The 25,044-nt window shown below is 40.5% G+C and overlaps 1 protein-coding gene across 3 annotated transcripts in view; it reads right to left on the bottom strand.

Annotated features, from left to right (window-relative positions):
- Positions 1-3,104: 3,104 nt before the first annotated feature.
- grin1a (glutamate receptor, ionotropic, N-methyl D-aspartate 1a) overlaps positions 3,105-25,044 on the bottom strand; it is a 34,539-nt gene continuing 12,599 nt past the window's right edge. For 2 of the 3 annotated variants that reach the window (XM_044012409.1, XM_044012411.1), the window contains 13 exons: positions 24,399-24,543; positions 23,146-23,232; positions 22,839-22,974; positions 22,191-22,318; positions 20,933-21,097; positions 19,036-19,154; positions 17,831-17,943; positions 16,659-16,807; positions 16,357-16,514; positions 15,641-15,802; positions 14,362-14,471; positions 13,932-14,077; positions 3,105-4,781 (listed from right to left, as the gene is read on the bottom strand). In XM_044012409.1, coding sequence (XP_043868344.1) covers positions 4,713-4,781; positions 13,932-14,077; positions 14,362-14,471; positions 15,641-15,802; positions 16,357-16,514; positions 16,659-16,807; positions 17,831-17,943; positions 19,036-19,154; positions 20,933-21,097; positions 22,191-22,318; positions 22,839-22,974; positions 23,146-23,232; positions 24,399-24,543 — 1,687 coding nt within the window. In that variant the 3' untranslated portion in view covers positions 3,105-4,712. Of the gene's footprint in view, positions 4,782-9,286; positions 9,398-10,258; positions 10,286-13,674; positions 13,726-13,931; positions 14,078-14,361; positions 14,472-15,640; positions 15,803-16,356; positions 16,515-16,658; positions 16,808-17,830; positions 17,944-19,035; positions 19,155-20,932; positions 21,098-22,190; positions 22,319-22,838; positions 22,975-23,145; positions 23,233-24,398; positions 24,544-25,044 lie in introns of all 3 variants that reach the window. The other variant, XM_044012412.1, reaches the window with a different exon arrangement.

Genomic DNA, 25,044 nt, shown 5'->3' with positions numbered 1-25,044 from the left:
TTATCTTTGTTAAATGTTTAATGACTCTTTAATGTTTGTAATCTCTGAAAACTCTTTAAAATACTATATGAATTAAAACATTTTGATGGTGCCTGCTTCCTGCTGCTGATTTTGGGTGGATTGAACCTTTAAAACTTGAAGTATTTAGACAAAGGAAAGAGACTCATAAACTTTGGCGTAAGAGGAAGAAGAAACGCGTAGGATTAGAGTAGATTCTAGCATTGCAGAGCAAGCATAGATGCTTGCTCTGCAATGCATTCTAGTGAGAACTCTAGAGATGCCTTGCTAAAGCAGGCACTAATAAAATGTGTTATTATTTGTTTTGTAATTGATTGGATGAAAAAAAGCTGGATTTAACCATATTTTATTTACACTTTTATAAACAATTCAATGATTCAATGCAAGATTTTTTACTGGAAAAGGTAAGAAAAACAGGCATTTTCTTCCTGTGTGTGTGTGTGTGTGTGTGTAACATATAGGACATTCTCAACTTCATACAAGTGCAGTGCAACCTCCTCCAGGACTATTTACATGTCATTCAGGTGAAAGTTGTGCACACGTGTGTGACTGTACACGTCAATAAAACACGCATCCAAAAACAAAGAAATGAAAGCAGTGATAATAACACAGAAACATGCAAAGGCCAGAAAGAAATGATGATAGAAGCTAAAGTTCCCTTATGTTTCAGCACTTTGTTCAGTTTTAAAGTGAAGAAAAAGTGGATTTTTTTACATTGTTGTTGAAGTTTCTGGTGTAAAAGACAGTTTGGGAGACGTGTGGACATAAAGTGCTCTGCAGTGCCCGACACCAGATCGTGTGCGACAGTCGTGTCGACTCACAGCAGCTGTTTCTCAGCTCCAGACACCGGGAAACGGCCTGTTTTTGCATCTAACCCAGACAGAAAAGCTTTGACTTTCACCCACTTTCCTTCATGTAAAAGTTCTCCAGCGTTTTTCAGCTCAGGGAAAAGAGGAAGAGGAAGAGGAAAGAAAAGGAGCAGGAGGAGGTTTTACATGAAGGAGAAGGTGCGGGTTGGATGAAGAACCTGGCCCTTTGATGCAGCCCCTTACAGACTGGAAAAGAGAAAGAGTGCTGTGGAAGGAGAGAGGAAAAGAGACCACGCCCCCCAAACGTCACATGGCTTCTCTCAGTTTGGCAAACTCACTTTGGACATAAAAAGAAAAAAACTGAGCTTCAGGTCACGGTTTCGTCACAATCTCTGGCTATAAATACAAGTAAAGCTTTGAAGAGACGTCCTGACGTGGAAAAAGTCACACATGCATGTGGGAGGCTGGTGTACATACATAATACATACATGTTATTAATATACACACATGCTTCCATCTTCACTGGTCGTCGTTAGTGCCGTTATTCATAAAAGTTACATCATCTAAAACCTTTACACTGTTTATATATATATATATATATATTTGTCTTTTAAAAACACAGGTAGTTCCTATAGTAGAAAACATTTGAAGCTTACAGTACGCCTTGTATTGCAGTATAATGTTAAGAAATACTAGGCTAATAAATATGACTGTGGCGCTTTTTCATTACCCGATCTGTGCCTGGAAACCCGGTTTGTTCTGAGCGTTAGCAAAAGAGCGGCTACTTCCTGTTAGCACTAATGTGTCACAACAGATGTGGAATTATTACAACTAAAAGGAAAGACACCATAGAAAACATGTACCTACTGTCATATGAATATTTTCTGTAAGATAGTTTTTATTTCTAAAGGTTTGAGCAGGAAGTAGAAATAAAGCCAATCTTAGTGGCTCTTCTTTTGAAAGCCAGGGTGACAGGAAGTGGAATTAGGTAAGATAACATTTGAACGTTTGTGCACAAAGAAAATAAAGACTGGTCGGCTGATAGGTTAATAGTAAGATAGTAAAATTAAAGATAAAATAAAAGCATGTCATTTGTTTTTTAAGAATAACTACAATGTCGTATTTTATTTCCTAGCGTTACGGTGAAATGTTTGAACAGGAAGTAGAAACAAAGCCAAAATCAGTGTCTCTTATTTTGAAAGACAGAGCGAAAGGAATTGGTATCTAAGGTGAAGATATTGACTTTGTGTACAAAGAAAATGAAGTTCAATTGGTTACTAGATTAAATAGAATTGTGATTTCTAAATTCTATATGAATATTTTCTGTAAGATATTTTTATTTTTAAAGATTTGAGCAGGAAGTATGAAAAAAATAGCAACATTAGTGGCTCTTATTTTGAAAGCCAGGGTGAAAGAAAGTGGCATTATTGACTTTGTCTACGAAGAAAAAAAAGTCCAATTGGTTACTAGGTTACACTATGATTTGAAAATAAATGTAAGTGTTTTGTAAAAATAACGACTGCAACAAATGATAAAATAAGAATTCACCGTTGTATTAATATTTTCTCTAAGATAGTTTTACTGCCTAGTATTTGTAGTAAAAAGCCCATTTGTGCCCAGCCATGGAAAAACCAGGAGCAAGTTATTTACTTATTTTATATTCTCTCTAAGCTTTCCATCAATGTCTAACACATGGACATCTGAAAATGAAGGTGTGGCCGTTTCAATGTAGGCACAAACTGCCAAGAGACAGAATCATCACATTTACATAGTCCCACCCCCTCCTGGTCTAACTGTTAGTGACATCTGATATCTGTTAGCCCACAGGACATCAACTATTGTAGTAGTTCAAGTATATAACAAAAAGTATAAAAGAAAATACCACGTTTTATTTGATGATTTGTTGTCGTAGTGTAACCTAGTAACAGACCGTTGTGAAAGTTCATTATGTCACTGATTGAAATTAGTTTTTCTTTTACCTTGTTGAACCAGTTTGGGCGTGTCGCTTCCATCACTTAATGTTAGGTGATGACGTGCCTGATCAGCTGTTGCGTGTTGTGTGAGGCGTGGTCTTCAGTCACCACCTGACATCAGGTGATGGAAGATACACGCCCAAACTGGTTCAACAAGGTAAAGGAAAAACTTCCTGTTGTTGAAAAAACAAACCAAAAAACGTTCAATCAGTGACATAATGAACTTTCACAACAGTCTGTTACGAGGTTACACTACGACAACAAATGGTCAAATAAAACTTGAATACAAATATCTACAAATATCTTCTGTAGGATATTTTTATTGTTAAAGGTTTGAGCAGGAAGTAGGAAAAAATAGCTCTTATTTTGAAAGCCAGGGCAAAAGGACTTTGTTGACTTTGTGCATGAAGAAAATAAAGTCTGGCCAGTTACTAGGTTACACGGCGGGAATGAAAGATATGTATTCTATTTTCTATGAATGTTTTCTCAAAGATACTTTTATTTACTAGCATTACGGCAAAAGGATTAAACAGGAAGTAGAAATAAGGCCAGTATCAGCAGCTCTTATTTTGAAAGTCAGGATGACAGACAGTTGTAATGTGTTAAGCAGCGTTATCTAAAATATTACCATAAACACTCCTGAAATTAAATATAAAACATATATAAATCAATCATTTAAAAATATTATCTGTATGATATTTCTATTTCGTAGTGCTACGGCATACGGTTTCAACATGCAGCAGTAAAAAGCCAACATCAGTGGCTCTTATTTTGAAATATGTAAGATGGTGTTGTTTGAAAAGAAAATAAAGGCTGCTAGGTTACACCTGTGTTTTATTTTAAAAGAATAACTACCAAAGTTTTTATACATAACGGTTTCCCGTCATTTGGCACGGATGTAGTTTTCTTAGTAGGTGGCAGTGTTTTGTTATAAATGATCGCCTAAATCTTTGCAAGAATATATATATATATATATATATATATTATGTCCATATATATATACATATACGTATTGCATGAAAGGTTTGTATATTTGTGATATTTTGACAATGACATTGCTATTTTTTACACTCTGCACCTTAAGGACAAAAAATGTACACATTGAAACCCGTTATGAACTCTTTGTCTTCAGTTATATAGACATAATTTTGGCACGGATGTAATTCTTTCTGGTAGGCGACAGTTTTGTGTTTGAATGGCCAGCGGAAGCCTAAATTCTTTTAAGAATAACAACTAATATGAAAGATAAAATGAATAAGTGTATTTATATTAGAAGAGTGACTACGTAATATAATGTTATTTTACTTCAAATCCCAGACTTTGCTGCAAAAGACATTTCCGACAGGAAGTTGTCACATTTTGCACGTGTGCAGAATAAATGGGGTTGCCAGGTCAGGTCGTTTAGCGACAGCCCTAATTAGAAGTGATATGTAGAGAATAGCATTTGCACCAGAACTAGTTTTAATCTATAAACTTAAGCTCAAACGTAAAGCTCTCTTATCCTAAACCCTTAACAGCTGTTCAGCAAAAGAGTAAAACATCAAACATTTAAGTAAAATCCTGCGAGTAAAGTAAGATTAAATAAGTACGTTAATTATACACAGAAGGAAAAATGATTGTAGATGCAGAAGAGTCTGATTTTTTTGTTCTTTTTGTTGCGGCGCATGCTGAAGGATTTTTACAAACATCTAATCCTGACTTTTTAAAAATGAAAACAAAGGTGCAGTTTTTTCCCCAGCCTTTTCTCCAGCAGGCACTTTCCTCACATAGCTCCACCTGCAGGCGGTGAAAAGAAAAGCACCAGGTTTCCCGGTGAAGGGAGCAGGAAAGCAAAGTTCCTGCTTCCTCTCCTTGTTTCCTCTCCTCGTTTCCTCTCTCCTCTGGGAGCGATCGTCTCTTCTCTCCCCGGCTGTCACACCACTGTGCTGACGGATGGGTCCGACAGGTTGAGTTGGCCCGTGATGTCAGTGGGTGGATACTGCTGCAGAGAGGAAGTAGAAGAAGAAGAAAAAGAGGAAACGGGAGAAGGAAACAAAAAAAATTTCATTCTCTTTCATAAAAATAGCATTTTTCCCTCTTTATATTTATTAATATTTATTAATAATATAAAGCAGCTGTGCTTTAATGTTCTCTAACCGCTCTCAGACAGACCTCAGGTTTATGTTTATGATTTTTGTAAAACATGTCGAGTTAGTTTGGAGCAAAACGTTCCTGAGATCAACGACAGCAAATCCAAATCAGACTTTTTTTTTTAATGTTTCCATCCTCAACCACAGCTCAAAAATTCAAATCAAATCAAAACCAAAGCCCTTATTTGAAACATTTAAAAAACCTGCAAATGTAGCTTTTAATGTCAGTGACTGCACAGAAAAGGAAAGTTAATATATATTTCATGAAAGGTTGGTATTTTTGTGATATTCAAAAAAAAAATAAAAAATACTCAGCACCTTAAAGACAAAAATGTCACTGGATCATAAAATGATTATATTTTCATTCTGAGGTCCTGGTTTCAAATTCATATATTTGACTATGTTTCACTATTTAGCATACAATCATTCTTATAATGATTTTTTTTTTATTATTATTGAAGAGGGGGAAATAAGTGACATGTCCCAGGCTGTATTCTCTCTAAACTAGATCTGATTATCATGACATACTAATATACAAGTACGTATGTATATATACAGTATATACATATATATATATATATATATATATATATATATATATATATATATATATATATATATATATATATATATATATACATATACATATATATATATATATATATATATATATATATATATATATATATATTGTAATTGTTGAGATGGGACATTGGGGTTTTTTGTTGTTCTTTTGTTTCTTTTCTTTATAAACTGGCTGGGACATCATTTTGAGGAAAATCTTACTATCATTTACAGTAAGGAAAATATTGCATATTCTATGTGGCTTTGATTGGGGAAATACATTTTTAATGCATTTAAAGGTTTAAAATAATAGGATTTTTAGTTGCATTTAAGATGCTGAGTTTAACTTTTAAAGGTTGCATGAGTTTTAATTTCCTCATCCACACATTTGAAAACAGCAGTCAATATTTCTGACGTAACCTTTAGTTTGTACTGAACTGAAAAATCCTGCTGTGAGTCGTACGGAGAACATGACTGGGTGACACTTTGCTGCCATGAGTGAGGAGAACGGCGTCATGGTTTCATCTCCACACTCATTTTTAATGCATAAATGTCAGCTGTCATTTTGAGTCTGATTTCAAAGCGCTGTCGTGTCGGACTCTTGCGCTTGCGTCCCGCCATCGCTGCGCTTCGCTCTGTTTGAAGCACAGAGATTTGAATCGTAGGCGTCTGCAGAGCTGAGAGAGAAGAACACTCCCGATTCCCTGCAGGTGCTCAGTTTCTATGACAACCAGCCATTATTCATTTATTTATTTATTTCCTGCTCCTGACTGAGCTGTTCAGCAGAGCTGAGGCGGCTTTTCTTTCTGCCGATGAGCAAAAAAAATGAAGCAACCTTTAACAAGAATAAGCTTTAAATTGTTTAATCCAATTCAATCATAGTCCTGTGTCATCCTGCAGGAAGAACCGGGTTCTTTAAACCTAGTGAGCAAGAAAAACACCATCTGTTGGTTTATTAAAGGGATAGTTCTTTTTCTTTTCTTTTTAAAGTGTGGCTGTATGAGTTCTTGCCACATAGCCTGTGCTGATTTCACATGTGTGCCCTTTGCATGCTGGGATAACAGCCTGAAACCTGTCTGCAATCAGGGACACGAGGAGAAAAGTCTCACTCAAATCTGCATCACCTTCAGCCCATGATATCACATCTAGCCTTTAGACAGCTGTTTCTGACTGGAAAGTGAAATTTGTGCCACTCTCCCACACCAAACCTCATAGAGAAAAATCACAGCACACAGGAGCTGTTGATCCACTGCTGCGGTGACACAAACTGTCCACACGAGGCAGCAGTAGACCAGCAGCTCCAGCAGCACCATGAGCTAAAATCACTGATTTTCTCTGTGGAATTCAGCGTGTGGAGTTTGTCATTTACAAACTTCAGTTTAACACCGAGATAAAGGGATTAACATGTTTTAAAGATATTGTAGACTGAACATGACATCATCTTTACTCACTGGGTCTTTTCTTGAGTGGTTAAAATGTGTTTTCCCTCACGTCCTGACTCAGTGGGTGCTGAACACGCATCAGTCCTTCAAACAACCACACTTCAAAAACCCTGAACTATCCCTTTAAAAGCAATGGCAAAGAAACACTGTACATTACAGCGTTGAAGGACCAGGAAGAGTCTGGTCTCGGCCTCACACAACAGGCAAAGACCTCTGAGATTTTAAGTGCTTCTCATTTTAAGCTCGACAAAGCCACGACATTGAAGCGCGAGAGCTTCAGAAGCTGCTGATGATGATGCAACCGACACGCTGTCAGATGAGGAAACATCCGCTCTAATCTGACCAGTCGTCTGGAGTCAGGGCGGATGTGCTTCATCTCTTTGACTCGTCAGTTGCATCATGGTTTGTCTTACTGCCCCCTTTTTTTCGGGCCTCCTCACGTCCTCATGTCGCTTAAGGATCTGCTAACAGCGCGCCCTGCTGGGGTCCAGAGGACCAGCAGGAGAGAGACACTTGACAGATTTTCTACTTATTCCATTTAAAGCTTCTTCTTCTACTAAGTCTACGACAGTGAGAGGAGTCGGCATGCTCGCAGAGGGAGAGAGGAGCAGTGTGGCATGTGGGTGAGGGACACTGACACTCAAGGCCATTGATATCCATTAATATAAAAGAAGAACATTGATATAAAATCAAAAATAATAGTCAAAGACTGAAGATGGCAGATCTTTCCTCGTTTCCTGACGACGTTAAAACCTCTTTGATTGTTTGGTTTTTTTTTCACTGAACCTTCGACAGGAACATTAACAACAACAGTAATTCTCTCAGAATTCATCAAATCAACGGGGAAACACTTCCAGGGGAGAGAAGAGGCGCTTTGATTTAACGCCCAGAGAAAAAAAAGACAGAGCGAGGCTTCATCCACACAAGCATGTTTTCATTTAAAAACTGCGTCTATTAAAAACAAGAACTGAAATAAAAAAGAATACGAGAATTACACATAGAATAAAAGTATTAAAAAGAGGGAAAGGGAGTCAAAACAAATATAATATATGTATATTATATACATATATGTATATATACACATATATGTGTACATATACATATATACATTAAACAGATATGAAATAATAAAATAAGTTAAAACAGGATTGGTTTGAAAAAAATAAAAGCAAATTAATGAAATATAAAATTAATAAGAAAAATATTTCAAATGTATATAAAAAATAAAGTAAAATAAAGTATGTATAATAATAAAATAATATAATACAGAGACATTTAAAACCAAAATGTTGAGGATAAAAAAACAAATAAAAATCATCGTCTCACGCCAAACGTCTCAGTGTGGACGCAGACGAGCGACGTGTTTTTAAACCAAAACATAACAGTGTGGATGTGACCAGAGAGAAAGACATAAAATAATAATAATAAAAACCCTGTTAGCTCAGCGGCTTCATCAGCCAAACACAGAGTTAGAACACAGGAGTCTGTGCTGTCGCCACACATCATCATCATTATCATTATTTATTACTTTTTATGTATTTCATCCACGCAGGAACAGTCGAGCAGCCGAGTCACTGCCTCGCGTCACTGCCTCGCGTCACCTTTAAAACCACAAACCAACAGAACTGTGACACTCTCATTATGCTGCATCTAAATCAGTCAGATTAAGATGAAGATTAGACGGGGAAAAGAGTTTGTGTCTATGAAACACAATGAGAGTCTAAGGCTTCACAGAGTTTGCTCTTTTTAAAGTTTCCAGCACCTGAAAATCAAACATGCACAAGTCAGAGCACGTTCAAAAAAAACAGAAACAAGAATGAAATTAAACGTGGAAGAAAAAGAAAAGCAAACAATAATTTGATTAAAAGGAATCCATGAGTGTAACCCTGAAACAAGACATGTTAGTTTTCCATTCTCAGTGGAACTGGTCGTCATGACAACACCTTCAAAATGTTGGTATTTCGGGAGGGGAAGAAAAAAAAAAGACAGAGGGACGAGAGCCTGCGTGCAAAAACACACACACACACACACACACACACCACCAGAATCCACGGAGGACGAGCAGCCCACGACACAAGAGCACCAGCAGATCACATCTCTAAAGAAATCAAAAACCCGGAGCAGCCTGGTCTGACCTGAGCCTCTCCTCTCATGATGATGATGAAGATGGCTGATCGATGGTGAAGGGACAGACACGTGGCACAGAGGCTGCGCGGCCGTGTGGAGATGGCTGAGTGGAAGGATGTGGGCAGAAGAGAAGGACAGAGGACGGACGGAGAGAAGGACGCGAGAAGATAGAGGACAGAGGAGAGCGGGGAAGAAGGAAGATGTTCTCTTCTCCGTCTCCTTACCGTGTCTTTGGAGGACCTACGTCTCTTGATGCTGGAGGCCAACGTGGTACTGATGGACCTAAAAGAGGCTTTCTTTTTGGGGTCGGGCTCTGCTCTACCACTTTTCCTATCCTAAAATAAATATATGTAGAAACATTATTCATATCCTCTGGCTGAGGTGATCCACCACCACCACCACCACCACCACCACCACCCTCCCAGAAGATGATGAGTGTTTCTGGTCTAAATGTGAGAGAGACTCTAGCACTTAGAAGTGAAACAATGCACAAAGAAGAAGAACAAACAACGGGATAAAGCTCGACGTTAGATGTGAGAGTGGAAATAGTCTGTTCTCCTAAACATGTGCTGACACGTCCACTCAAACCCTGGAGATGCATTGAAATGAGTGATGGCTATAGCGACGATGTCAGTGGGTGTGATTACCTACACGTTACACTGCATTACATGTAAATGTCTTTGCGTGAGGCACTGAGAGCAGTGCACGCCCCCTGCTGGGGTCCTCAAAATGGCCGGCGGCAGAGACACAAGAACTGAACAAAAGATTCAGCGACGTCACAAGATCGGAGACTTAAACTGACGTAGATTTGATCACATGACTCTTTCCTTGACTCTGTTGGCAGCCATTTTTTCACTAAGCTAATTCTCCACAGAAGGGGGCGCTCACAGCTCTGACGACATGTCAGTACCTCAGAAAACAGTTGAAAACCCTTAAACTGAACTAAAAGTATTCTGGCTATTGTCTGATTTCACACTTTGCAGATGAAAGTTCTTCTTCATCTGTGTGACAACCACAGATTAAAGAATTTGGCTTCACTATGTTTCTAAAATAAAGAAGCTGTTTCCTCAACATCATGAAAATAAATATGGAGCCAATTAGGTGTGGCCCCTCCCCCACAGCTACTCTCAGCACAATGACTGCATGTTTGTGTGCAGGAAAAATAAAAACATCAACTCATATTAAGGTATTCTTACATCCTGAGTCTCTACAGAGGAAGAGGGCTGCATAGGGGGAGAAAAGAAAAATGAAATAAATTTCCATCCACTTGATCGTTATTACTTTAAGAAAATATCCTTAAGCCAAAGCCAAGAGAACTAAATCAAAAATAAAGGTGGATATTAAAGAAATGAAACATAAACTAGCAAAGCAAACATCCACATCCAAAGCCAGGCAAGTATAAAAAGTCCAGAAGCGGTGAATAATATCAGTGTGATGCATATCAAAGGGAAAACAACAGTCATTAAAGCCCATTTAAAGTCATTATACCTGAAAGTGGTATAACCGAAATTCACCCCACACACACAAGGGGATGAGATGAATGAGTGACAAAAATGCTATCTACTTATAATTAAAAATAATCTACTCATATTCCAAAATCTACTTATAGTTCCAAAATCTACTTATAGTTCCAAAATCTACTTATAATTAAAAAAAATCTACTCATATTCCAAAATCTACTTATAATTCAACAAATTGAATTGAATCTAATTAATTGCGAGGGAGGCCCTGTGGAGTGGGCGGGGCAGTGTGGTGTGAATTTCAACATGCTGAAGAAAATCAAAAAAAAAGAAAATAACGCCTTATGGAAGGAAAGGAAGGAATAACATAGAATAAGTCAAGACAAAACAAAGAGCATGACAAATCAATGCAGTTGATCCGTTTTCATCAGGTCACATGACTAGGCTCTTTTAGGACACGTGTGTCCCCCTGGTCACATGACGTCCAGCACAGGTGGAAGCTGGTTTTAGTGCAGGCACAAATAGTCAAGAGTGTTTGATTTTCCTGTTGGAAAACGACATTTCACGTTAGTCAAACTGAGAAATCAACAGCACGTGTTTTCACTTCACTGACTCTCTGTGTTTGTCTGTGGCAGCTGTCAGAGGTCAGAGGTCAGAGGTCAGAGGTCAGAGGTCAGGACTGCCGCCTCAGCTTTTTGAGACGCTGTGAAATCATGAGCAGTGTTGTCATTTAAAGAAGTACAAATACTTCATTACTCTACATAAGTACAACATTCACGTCTCTGTACGTTACTCTGTTATTTGTACTCTTAGCGACTTGTACTTTTACTCCACTTTATTTGTGACTCGTTACTAGCAAATAAAATCAGAAGAAGAAGAAGAGTTGCTATTATGGTCTGTATTTATAGACGAGCTGTTTGGTAACTCTCCCCCAGGCGAGAAGTCGCGAGGTTTTCACTACAATAGGATTTTGAGAGAAAAGTGGAAGAAGAGACGGCTTCTAAGTTTCTCACGTACAAGAAACAAGGGTTAAAGGTTAAAGAGCAGCAGCACTTTAGGGCGAGGGCCAAGATGACAGACCATATAGAAATGTACACTTCTTATGACAGCTCACATTCAATCACACGCTCACTGCAGGGAGACGCGATCGGTCGATATAGAGCTTTTCTAGAGTTGATGAAGCTGCTTTACTCTACAGTACTTATATTTGTGTTTCCAGCTAAAACAAATTTGATCACAGCAGTGCATCAAACAGGATTAACAACATCCACGAGCAATCTTCACGCAGACCAGAAGAGATTACGTTAGTGCCACTTCATGGGTTCCATCGTTACCTCATCAGGACGCTCACAGGCGAACACAGTGGACATGGATCTAACACACAGTTTATTGTCTTCCTCAGTCCTTACCTCCTGTGTGTGTGTGTGTGTGTGTGTGTGTGTGTGGGACATCCAGATGATCTGAACGTTTCTCCAGCGTCTCACACACACACACACACACACACACACACACACATCTCCTCTCACCTCCATGAGCTGTGTCTTCATTCAGCGGCTCATTAAAAGTGGTCTAGACCAAAATGAGGCACGGTCAAGTCCGCGGAGGATTTTCACTATTGAGTTACTGGTGTTGCCTAGCAACAAGAGCTACAGCTGAAGGTGGCGCAGACTGCGTCGGGGAGTGGGTTGGGTCGAGGTCAGAGTTGCTGGTTCTGCTGAGGTTCTGCTTCCAGCAGGAAGATAAATAAAAAGATCTCCATCATTCAAATGAAGTTTCCCGAGGATCTGCAGGTTCTTCTACTTCACAGCAAACAGACACTGAGCAGAAAGTTCACACGACACAAACTAAAGTGTCCACATGCACCGCCTGGCCAACATGGTTGGAGCGCCTTTAGCTTTGATTACTCACTCATTCACTGTATTTCCGTCCAGTGTTACATTGATTTTTCACCAAGATCTTGTATTGATGACGGGAGAGTGAAGGCTTGTCCAGCACATCCCAGAGATTCTCAGTGGGGTTCAGGTCTGGACTCTGTGGTGAAAATCATGTCTCACGCTCCCTGAATCACTCTTTCACAATTTGAGCCTGATGAATCCCGGCATTGTCATTTTGGAATATGCTCATGTCATGAGGGAAGAAACAAATGCATCGATGGAATAATCTGGTATAATTATATTCAGGTAGTCAGCTGACCTCATTCTTTGGTCACATGATGTTGCTGAACCTAGACCTGACCAACTGCAGCAACCTCTTTCCTGTTTGCTGAGTTAAATCCAGGGGGCGGAGTATCTGTATAACACGCTTTTAACAGAGTTCTGTGTCACTGAATCAAGACACAGGTGGACACACACGATCCACACCTGCACACCTGAGGGGGAAACACGCCCAGCACTGCGCCGCGCTCTCCCGACTCCTGTCTGTGTGACTGTCTGTGTGACTGTCTGTGACTGTGTGACTGTCTGTGTGACTGTCTGTGTGACTGTGTGACTGTATGACTGTATGACTGACTGTCTGTGTGACTGTCTGTGTGACTGTCTGTGTGACTGTCTGTGTCTGTGTGACTGTCTGTATGACTGTCTGTATGACTGTCTGTTGACTGTCTGTGTGACTGTCTGTGTCTGTGTGACTGTCTGTGAAATCTGTGTGACTGTCTGTCTCCATGTGACTATAACTGTGTATGACTGTCTGTGTGACTGTCTGTGTGACTATCTCTGTGTGACTGTCTGTGTCTGTGTGACTGTCTGTATGACTGTCACCAATATGACTATCACCAATAGCTGTCTGTGTCCTGTGTGTGTGTGTGTGTGTGTGTGTGTGCGTGTGGTATTGTGTGTGTGTGTGTGTGTGCGTGTGCGCGTGTGCGTGCGTGTGTGTGTGTGTGTGCCTCTGGCTGCTGTTCATGTGGAGACTAATGATGAAACAATCAAACATCACTGTTGTTACTCGTTTTTCTTTTCTTCCACATCATCTGACCTCATGAAGCGTTAAAAAGCAGCAGCAGCAGCAGCAGCAGCAGCAGCAGCAGCAGCAGCAGCTTAGATCTAGTGATTCATGCCGTTAACGTGGAGGGTGACTCCTCCACACCACTCGCTGTCTTATCCTTATTCTAACATGGAGGATGTGGAAATGTCCCGAGCTAATGTGTTACATACTAACGAGGGCGTCCCGGCCGCAGCTTGACTCCCACAGGTTTCCTTACTCTCCTGCAGGCACACACACACAAGACACACGGGGGCGCTGTTGGCCTCTCGGGACTCACATGGCGGCCGTTTACGGGACTTTATCAGAGGTCACAGTGATCAGGTGACCTGAGCAAAGCTGACCACAGCGAACACAACATCCCCGAAGGCTCTGAGAGACAGAAACGACTGCCTCCCCGTCCCCCGAGTTCCCGCTCTGCGCTCCTCACCTGCAGGTTCTTCCTCCAGACGTTGACGGCCGCAAAGGCCAGCTGCATCTGCTTCCTGCGGGCGTCTTTATGGCGTTTGTAGGCGATTTCGATAAAGATGAGGAAGATCCCGGCTGCGATTCCTCCGGCCACCAGCATGAAGACACCTGTGACGGGACGGAGAGAGAGAGGCAGACAGGTGTGAGGTGGTGGTCTCATCTCCACCGCTCCCACTCAGCATGACTGCAGCTTCTTCCCATCATGCTCAGTGGTCGCCCCGCCTGACGTCATAAGATACTGAACGTTACACTTCCACCACGCCGACACTAGAACACTGACTTTGACTAAAGGTCTTGGACAAAAAGAGGCTACAGTCACTTACCACTGCAGTTTTTGTCCAATCCCTTTTTTTTCAGTTTTAACGCTCTCTCTAACGCCGTGAGGACCATACCTGCCATGTTTTCAAAGGTGAGTGTGGCTGGGGCATTGCTCCTCGAGTCACACTCCTGGTATCTCACCCAGGTTTTATCTAGGTCTTCCATGAAGCCGTTCTCATGAGAACTGCAGGGGGTCGGGGTTGGTGGGGAGAGAGGTGACAAAGTTAAAACCACGCCACGCTGACGGGGCGTCCGGGCGGAGGTGCACGGCTGTCACGCACCGGAAAAAAGAGCGTCACGTCACAATAATGTGAAGAAGTTTCAGCGTTGTGACGCAAGAACTCATCGCTTTATAACAAAAAACTGTAAATAATCTCATTATAATGGGAAATGTTTCATGTTCTAGAGAAACCATGTGTTCATCTATCAGACGTTTAAATAACGCTGCTTTCTTTTTATTGTGTGTATATATATATATATATATGCACACATATACTATATATGTATATATACATATATAGTATGTATTGATCTTGATTAAGACAAAGTTAAGTTATCTTTTTATGAAGTGAAATATTTCATGTTTCACATTATATCTCATAAAGTGAAATATTTTACGCCGTAATTGGTAAATTACAGTAAGCAATGAAATCTTTCACATTATGACGACATTAATCAACTTGATCATGAAGCGTCATTGTAGAGGGAAATGTTAAAAAACACGTCTTTTTAATGTGAAATATGTCACTTTATAACAATTTTAAAGCGAAATCATGAAAAATTCACCTTAAAACGAGATATAAACGTGTCATGACGTGGTGAATTCTGATGAAAACATTTTAAAATAGATTGGATGAATATAATATATAATTATAAAATGAAATGTTTCACGATCATGTTATCATGACATATTTCTCACTGTGATGTGATGAATTATCTCATTATAAAGTTATTATGGGATAGAATGTTTCATGCTAAAGGAAAGTAAACGATCAACATTATAATGAGATTATTTATAGTTTTTGGAAACAGGAAGTGCGTCATAATAACGTGATAAAATAAAAAAACATGATCCATTCTCTGATTCTCTGTCATTTTTCCAGACGTGGCAGCAGATACACGCCCACACATTCCAGCTGTTTTACTCCCAACATCAATGAGACACAGACAGCTGGACGTGTGGGGACAGACAGACAGACAGAGAGGGGACAGACAGACAAGACAAGAAGATGTGACATAAGGCAATGTGTCGGGTCGGCTATAAAAGGTCACACACACACACACGTGACCGATCAGAAAGTAAAGAAAAGAAAGGAAAGTCATACGAGTAACGCAGCTTCGGCTGGGACAGACCTGAGAATGGCCAGGGACACATTCTGTTTCCAGGGGCTGTCCTTGCGCATGCCTATGCCAAAGCCCGAGCGGAAAAACAGCTCTCCCGTGGTCACCAGGTCGCACTTCTGCGAGGCTTCAAACTCCAGCACCGCAGAGTCCCAGATGAAAGCATGCAGCTTGCTGTGGCAGGGGAGGGGAGGGGAGGCGAAGGGCGGGAGGGAGGGAGGTGGAAGGAGGGGTTACGGTGCAACAGTACAATGATTTACATACACATTTACAGCTCCCACCCTTCTCTCTCTCTCTCTTTCTCACACCAGAGTGAGTGTGTGTCATTCAGCTTTTTACCACCACCGCTCATGTCCCGGAGACGTCCCCGGAGACGTCCCCCCAACATCGGACTCCCCCCATCTCAGAGACGCTTGGGTACAACCTGAAAGAGCGCTCCTCCACTCAAACGTTAGCTCAGCCTCACACTCGTGTCACGGTGGACGCGAGTCCACTGCTGCTGTCCCTGCACGTCTGTCTCAGCAGGCGGTGATGGACCAGGACCAGAGGGAAGGCAGCAGTAAGTCCTGCTGGTTCCTCCTGGTCCACAGGTCCATGTCCCCCTCCTCCTCCTCCTCCTCCTCCTCTCCCCTCGTCCTCCCCCCTGACTCTTCTGTCCCTGCTCTGTTTGCCACCGGCCGACACCAGACCCGGTCGGTCGGCCCGGCCCGGCCCGGCCCGAGACTCACTTGTCACGCACGGCCTGGATGGCCTCGGCGGCACTCTCATAGTTGTGCTTCTCCATGTGGCGGTACATGGTGCTAAGCTCCACCTGCCGCCGGAAGTAGATGTCCACGGAGCTCTGCTTCACCGTGGCGTAGATGAACTTGTCTGACGGGTTTCTGAGCTGCACACACACACACACACACACACACACACACACACACACGAGCACAGAGACAAGACAGTAACTCCCACAATCCACGCAGTCGCACACCAAAATCAAAGTGCAGTGTGTCGTGACATGGTGGCAGCACCATACTCTACACACCCTTGGGTCATTGATGCCGGTGATGCGCTCCTCAGGCCGGTCCAACACCAGGAAGGCAGCCAGGTTGGCAGTATAAGAGGCCACAATGATCATAGCAAAGCCGGCCCACACCATACCCAGGATTCTCGCTGAGAAGCTGCGCGGCGCACCTGTGTGGCGAGCTCAAGTTTTAACCTTTCAGCTCAGTCAGTCTCTTTTCACAGGTCACAGGTCAAAGGTCACAGGTTAGTTCAGTAGATGAGTAAAGTGAGTAACGAGTGACTCCAGACACGCCTACGATAGAAATTTAAAAAAAAAAAAACCTAATACAACATAAACCTGGGGAAATGCAGGGGCGTTTCAAGGGACTCTGGGGGCCCCAGGAAAAAGGGACCAAGGGGCCGACATTAGAGGTGGGAGGGGAAGTCGATACAGTCTTCACAAGACTTTACTGTTGTTTCAGTCCACTAGATGGCGCAAGTCCTTTGTTTTATATCGCATCGTGATTCAAAAGGGGCGTGGCCAGGGCAACTATTGGAATTTTGGCGAATGTTTAAAGAGGAACAGGAAGTGGCCTCTGCAACTTATCTGCTCCAAACCTGAGACACGGCCAGAAAACGTCAGCACATGAAAACTGAGTCAGGGACATAGCGCCACCTGCTGACAGGGCCCTGCAGAAAAACGCTTTTATTCAAATGTCAGTCATCAGTCATCATCTAACCGCTTTATCCTCCACCAGAGGGTCGCGGGGGGTGCTGTGCCAATCTCAGCTTCATCGGGCGATAGGCGGGGTACACCCTGGACAATTTTATTCAAATGTGTGAATGTTTATTTTATTTTGACAAGATCATCTCAGTCTTTTTAAGAGTTTTGTTGGAAACGCTTTTAAAAGAAGAAACTATAAATGATGGAAGGAGCAAACAGTGACGGTTCCTACCCACGAAGGGCCCCCTCTCACCATGGGGCCCCAGGCAAGTGCCAGCTGTGTCTACCCTGTTGCAACACCCCTGCTGAAATGATGCAAAAACATAACTCACTGAAAAAAAAATATTAATATATATAAAAAGACAAAAAAAGAAAAAAGAAAGAAATTGTCGTCCCACGAAAAAGAGAAAATCTCCACACTCAGGATCCACGAGTGACTTTCACTGAACAGAAAAACTGTGCAGAGATGTCAGTTTTCTGAGTCTCACCTTCTCCTATTCCAGAGTTCAGCAACACTCCCCAGGAGAACCACATAGCAGATGATAGGGTGAGGGCGTCCTCTTCTTCTTCTTCACTGTTTACTTTAAATCTTCCAAACGGGCTGGAGTGGAGACATTGGGAGGTTTGCAAGAGAAAAAGTGAGAAAACAAACTCCCCTGGTGACCCCGGGAAGGGAGTGAGGGGAGGAGAGCTCGCTCATGATCACGACCTAAATATCGTATATCATGACCTAAATATCATGATAATATCATATCATGACTTAAATATCATGATAATATCGTATCATGACCTAAATATCATGATAATATCATATCATGACTTAAATATCAGCGATAATATCGATCATGACTTAAATATCATGATAATATCGTATCATGACCTAAATATCGTAACAGATCATGACCTTAAATATCGATAATATTGTATCATGACTCCAAATATCGGCGATAATAAATATCCCAAAATATCGCATCCATGATAACGCAATACATACATCACACCCAAATATCCTAAAATATCTCATCGACTTAAATATCATGATAATATCGTATCACACCTAAATATCGTAGATAATATCGTGATGACAAATATCGATAATATTGTATCATGACCAAATATCGTGACCCAAATATCGTTTAAATATCGCTATATCATATCATGACTTAAATATCAGATAATATCGCGATATGATGTCATCATCATGACCTAAATATCGCGGATGATAATATCATGTAGGACTATCATGAAATATATCGTATCGACTAAATATCGTATCGTGATCTTCAAATATCGTTATCGCGGATAATATTGTATCATGACCTAAATATCGTGACTTAAATATCGTTATAATATCGTATCATGACTTAAATATCGTGATAATATTGTATCATGACCTAAATATCATGATAATATTGTATCATGACCTAAATATTGTGATAATATTGTAAGAACAAGCAAAGTAAAGAAGGAGGGAGACAAAAAAAAGAAAAAAGGTCCACAGAGAGAAAGCAGACAAAGACGGCGGGACAGGGACAGAGCGGTGAGATGGTTGGAGACAATCGTCCACTGTGTGTCTGCCGTCACGTCCTCACGTCTCAAGATAAACATGAATGCTCGCTACTAACGTGCACATAGAAGGACACACAGGGACACTCAGGGAGACACACACGCACACACAGGGACCCCCTTGTACCTGAACCGGTCTAGTAGGTAAAGCATCACCGCCACCACATGCACCGACAGACCCACCAGCAGCCACAGTGTGCTCTGGAAGGGCTGCATGAACGAGTCCAGTGTACTGCGAGGGATTTCCTGAAAACACACAACGCACATCGTTATTGACTGGAGGCAATCGTAATAATAATAATGATGATGTCTATTATTAGTCTCCACGCAAGCAGTTCCCTGACCTCACTTTTGAATCCACAAAACCTTTCAACACCTTTTCACCTTTGATGTGTCTCGCTCAGTTTACGTAGGGTGCAACTGACTTCCTGTTGAGTTGAGGCCATGGTGGACGGTGGACGGTGGGCGATGGACTTTTTTGTTTGTCATGGTTTAAAACATCTTCACACCAAGTTTCAGGGAAATTTGGAGGAACTCAACATACGTCAAAGTCATAGGGCACTTCCTGTTTCTAGGCGACTGGTTGAAATTCACCAAAACGCAGACGTTTGCCGAGGCACCAACAAAGTTAATAAAGATACTGAAGAGTATTTTTTAGTATTTTGACCCATGTATTAGTTGGTTATGTGTTATTTTATTTTAAATGTAAGGCTGCCTCTGTGCTCTGCTTCTCCCTCTACATTTAACACAGTTTTTAGTCAGTTGTCGTTAATTCCAGCTCACAGAGAATCATCGAGAGTAACACGAGGAGGAATCGATGAGCGCGGAATCAATAGTGTTGATATTTGAAATTTTACGCTTCAACTATTATCAACTGGAAAGAGGAGGAAATCGTATCGAGGCCTTTCTCAGGTAAACTACTGTACATTTGTGTGTCATCATCATATCACATCATAACTACAGTACAAGTACAAGTGCCTGAAAGCGACACTAAAATAAAAAGTACAAGTATGTGACCAGAAAATGACTTTATAAGAAGTTTAAGTCACTTAATAATTATATTATTTTTCTAGTGCTGTCAAACGATTAAAATATTTAATCGCGATTAATCACATTAATGTCATAGTTAACTCGTGATTAATGTCACATTTGTATCTATTGTAAATGTCCCATTATTTCTCCACATTTTAATGCTCTTATCAACATAGAAAAGTGGATCTGCTTGCTTTGTGCAGATGTTTTTTTATTGAGACAATATCTCTGTCACCTGCATATTGTGACTTATTCCTCTTATTGTGAGAGTCGCACAATAATAAGAGAGGCTGTTTCCGGTCTAGCTAGATCCGGTGTGGTGTTGTAGTTTTTCTAACGTTACTAGTTGTTGCAACAGCATGTGAAAAAAGAACCAAAAAGAATGTTAATCTTGCGCTAAAAAATTGACGCCGTCAAATGGGTTTGTGTTAACACCATTAATAACAAGTTTAACTGACAGCACTAAATATTACTTAAGTAAAAGTCTTAAAGTTTATTACATTTACTGTACTTAAGTATCTAAAGTAATTTCTGATATAAAATGTACTTCAGTTTTAGAAATAAAATTATTAAAAAAAGAAAAAAATTATCTTATCAATCCAGAAAATGCAGTAGAAAAATAATCTCATTTCAAGAAAACAATGGTTTTCTTATTTCTGACATAAATGTCACTATCACAGATGTAAGGTAAAGAATAAAAATCAACATTTCTTATATGAGTTTTTACTCTTATGAAGGTGAAATGATTAGATTTAGAAGCGAGGTTTAACGTTTTACAGCCAAATAAAATGAGTTTAGTCCACTTGCAGATTCTGTTTCTTAAAACACTGAAATAAATGTAAGAATATTTGGCTCATATTTGCAGTAAAAACAGTCGCACACATTGTGTTTCTGCATTCTCTGTGTTTCCTTGACTTTGTGCTGAAGGAAAAACAACATTTGTTATTCAGTGACGTTGTTGGAGCGATGAGATAAACCCACTGACCACTGACCTTTTTCACCAGGATGGTGAGGCCTTGATATTTGAAGGGTTTGGAGAACTCGATGTACTGAGCTCGTTCGTTGTTGATCGTCAGCGGCGCCACGATCATGTCGGCCAGGCCGCCCAGCAGTTCTCCCATCATGCCGTTCCACTCCTTCTTGTTACTGTTGTTTACCTGTGGTCCCAGAAGCAGAGGTGTTACGAGTGTGACGGAGAAACGTCGATGAAACACAGTCTCAAAGAGAGCGGTGATGATGATGATGATGATGATACAAAATGTCTGCTGTGCTGACAGACTGGACAGACATGAGATTCATTCAGAAAGACAAAGTGAGGGAAAGTATTTAAAAAAAAAAAAAGAGCCATGGTGACTCAGTGGTAGGGCAAGTTGTCTTTCAACTGGAAGGTTGTGGGTTCAATGTTTGGTTCTGCTCGTCTATTTGTGTCCTTGAGCAAAGACACTTAAGTCCATGTTGCAGCATGTGAATAAGTGGAAACTGTAGTGTAAAGTAACTGATCAAGACCCTGAATAGCTCTATATATATATACAGACCATAATAACAACTCTTCTTCTGATTGTATTTGGTAGTAACGAGTAACAAAGAGAGTTACATCACACCACTCTTTATTTGTGAGATTTTTCTTAAAGAAACGTAGTAACTGCCGGGAAAAGTTCTTTGCTAATTGAAACGTTTCATATTAAACACGTTTGAAACAAAATGTCTCTAGATTTCCAGATTGAAATGGATCATCAGTGTCTAACTTTTCATTTTACCCCGGAAAATGACACAACATGGACGTCCTCCTCTCATCAACTCCCAACACTAAACTGTGTTTGTTTATGTTGTGAATGATATGATTTGGTTGTGTTGTGTATTTTAGTCTGGTACCTTTTATATCTTTCTTCTTCATTTCTTTATAAGAATAATGCTCTTTTTATTGCCAAGCTCTTACCGCTAAATTGACACTAATGAATGACTAACTCTAAAAATGAGATTGAATATTTCATATAGTAACTTAGTAGAATGATAAGTCATCATAAAAGGTGACATTTATTTTACAAGAATCATGAATGGCAGCTATTTTTAGTGTTTAGTGTTTTAGTGCGAAAAAATTTGTCATGTCAGTGGCTCTTATTTTGAAAGCCCGATTGAAAGGAACTGGTGTTACGTGAGGAAGAGTGTCTTTACTGTGGAAATATGGGTCTGTTATTTACTCTCTGCATGCACTAAAACCTGTGCCAGTAATTTATTTAAATATAAACTGACCCGCTCCTGCGTTCCGAATTTCCCATCAGCCACCAGGTGAACCTCGTAGGTGAAGTTCATGGTCATCGCAAGTTTGATCAGCAGATCAATACAGAATCCATAACAACACTGAGGAACAGTTGGTCGACCTGCGGCAAAAAAACACAGCGGATGGACAGTAGTCAGACTAACACAATAATAAGACTAACACAGTAGTCAGACTAACAGTAATCAGACTAACACAATAATAAGACTAACACAGTAGTCAAACTAACAGTGATCAGACTAACAGAGTGATCAGACTAACACAGTAGTCAGACTAACGCAGTAGTTAGACTAACGCAGTAGTTAGACTAACGCAGTAGTCAGACTAACACAATAATCAGACTAACACAGTAGTCAGACTAACGCAGACCAACACAGTAGTCAGATCAACACAGTAGTCAGACTAACACAGTCAGTCAACACAATAATCAGACTAACATCAGACTACAGTCAGACTAACATAGTGATCAGACTAACAGTAATCAGACTAACACAATAATCAGACTAACACAGTAGTCAGACTAACAGTAATCAGACTAACACAGTAGTCAGACTAACACAGTAATCAGACTAACACGATAAGCAGACTAACACAGTAGTCAGACTAACCCTATGGTCAGTTACCTGGGATGGTCTCATTAGGTCCAGTACAGATGACTTTTTTAATCAAGACTCCGTTTAAGGTCATCTCCTCCTTACAGGTGCCGTCTGGCATGGTGGGCTTCACGTACACAAAGGGCTCCTGGTGAATGGTTACGATCTGCAGCAGACACAGTGACATCACATCAGAAGAACTGACAACGAGGGATTTGAAGGCGACAAAAGGGTTGCGTTAAATGTGTGTGTGTGTGTGTGTGTGTGTGTGTGTGTGTTTGAGTCAAACACGATCCACAGAGACACACACACACACACACTGTTTGTATCACGTTACCTTCAATCGAGTGGACATCTGGAAACCCTGTGGTTTCTCTGTCTCTCCTCCGGGCCAGATGATCTTCCTCTGATTGTTCATTACCACCTACACACACACACACACACACACACACACACACAGAGTGTAATACATGTTGACAGACAACATGCTGCTGCTGCTGCTGCTGCTGCTGATGATGATGATGATGATGATGCTCATACGCTGTGGGTGAACATTAATGAGCTTTATATAACCACAGATCAGTGTTTGTTTTATTTTATTTATGACACTATCCTTTGACTCGTGCATCAGAGCTGAGGCTTATTATTATCATTACTATCATTACTATCATTATTATCATTATTATCATTATTATCATTATTATCATTAATAGCAGAGCAGAAGTGGTCTACCCTGAATCACCAGAGACACTACAATAGGATATTATCACAATTTATAATTCAAGATGCGATATTATCACAAACTTTAAGTCACAATACGCTATTATCACAATATTTAATTCACGATATGATATTATCACAATATTGAAGTCACAATACGAGCCAAGAAGAATCTACACTGTCCGCCTTTTTTTTGAGCAGGAAAAACTTCTTGTTTCCTGTTTGTATTTTTTCAATAAAACTTTCAGTCTCACTTTAATGATAGAGTCAGGAATAAAGTAATAAAGTAATGTTGCTGCTGAGTTGATGTAAGAAGAACCACTTCCTGTGTGCAGCACTGGAATCTTGCCGTGAAACACAGAGCTGATGGACTTTGGGAAGAGATATTTATTTCTGTGTTAAACCTGCAGAGCATACGTTTTAAATATAAATAAATGTGGACCAGTGTTTGCTGTTTTCATGCTGCTTGTTGTGCCACAGTGATTTTTGGGCACAGAATAAGGACTGCGACTTGTCCTACTTTAAGTGCATTGGGCTAAAAATAGAAAAGTGGGTTTGAATGTCCAGGTACATGATGTCGGAACAGAACAACCTACTAAAAAATAAATGTGAGCAGAAACTTCTTTTCTTAAACTCCAACTCCAAGAGAAGTGTAGACACTATGAAACGATACAATATTATCACAATATTTAAGTCACGTTACGATATTATCAAGAATTTAAATCACGATATTTAAGTCATGATACAATATTATCAAGATATTTAAGACATTATATTATCAGAATATTTAAGTCATGATATTATCAGAATATTTACGTCACAATACGATATTATCACGTCATTTCCTCCTCGTCTCTGTCCTCAGTTCACCTGTGTTCCGTTGTAAATGCCGACTTGAATGAGGCGACTCTTCTGGTAGTTGAGGATGCTGTAGTGGGCGTACTTCCTGTCGCCGTCATCGTTGAACTCCACTCGTCCTGTGAGGCCTTCTGGGTATTTAGACGACATCAGCACCCTGGGGCAAGTAACACGGAGAACAGTTACACGCGTGAGTGAGACACACTCGTGCTCTGGCATGGATATCGTGTGTCACAGATTAACAACGCAACAGTGAGTTTTTACTGTGAATCATTTAGTGCAGAGCAGCTGAACCAGAACACGGAGACACGGAATTTAGTGAGGAGTCTGGACGCGGCAGGTGTTTATTTAAGTTAGAATTCAAGTTTAAGCTTCTTCAGACATCTTCCTCTTATAGTTAAAAACAAATTCATTATTTTTGAAGTGCAGGAAAACAAACACACATTAGACACTGAACAAAACACACCAGAGACCAGAGAGAAAATCAGTGATTTTAACATCACACACAGGAGTTGTTGATCCACTGCTGCCTCCATCACAAGCTCAAACGTCTTATTTTGTCACTTCACAATTTAAAGTCCTTAGTTTTGGTTTATTTTAGTGACACAAAGTGACCACACGAGGCAGCAGAGGACCAGCAGCTCCTGTGTCCCCGCAG

The sequence above is a fragment of the Solea senegalensis genome, linkage group LG21 (assembly GCF_019176455.1).
Source record: "Solea senegalensis isolate Sse05_10M linkage group LG21, IFAPA_SoseM_1, whole genome shotgun sequence".
NCBI lineage: Eukaryota > Metazoa > Chordata > Actinopteri > Pleuronectiformes > Soleidae > Solea > Solea senegalensis.
This window is presented reverse-complemented; position numbering and strand designations above follow the sequence as displayed.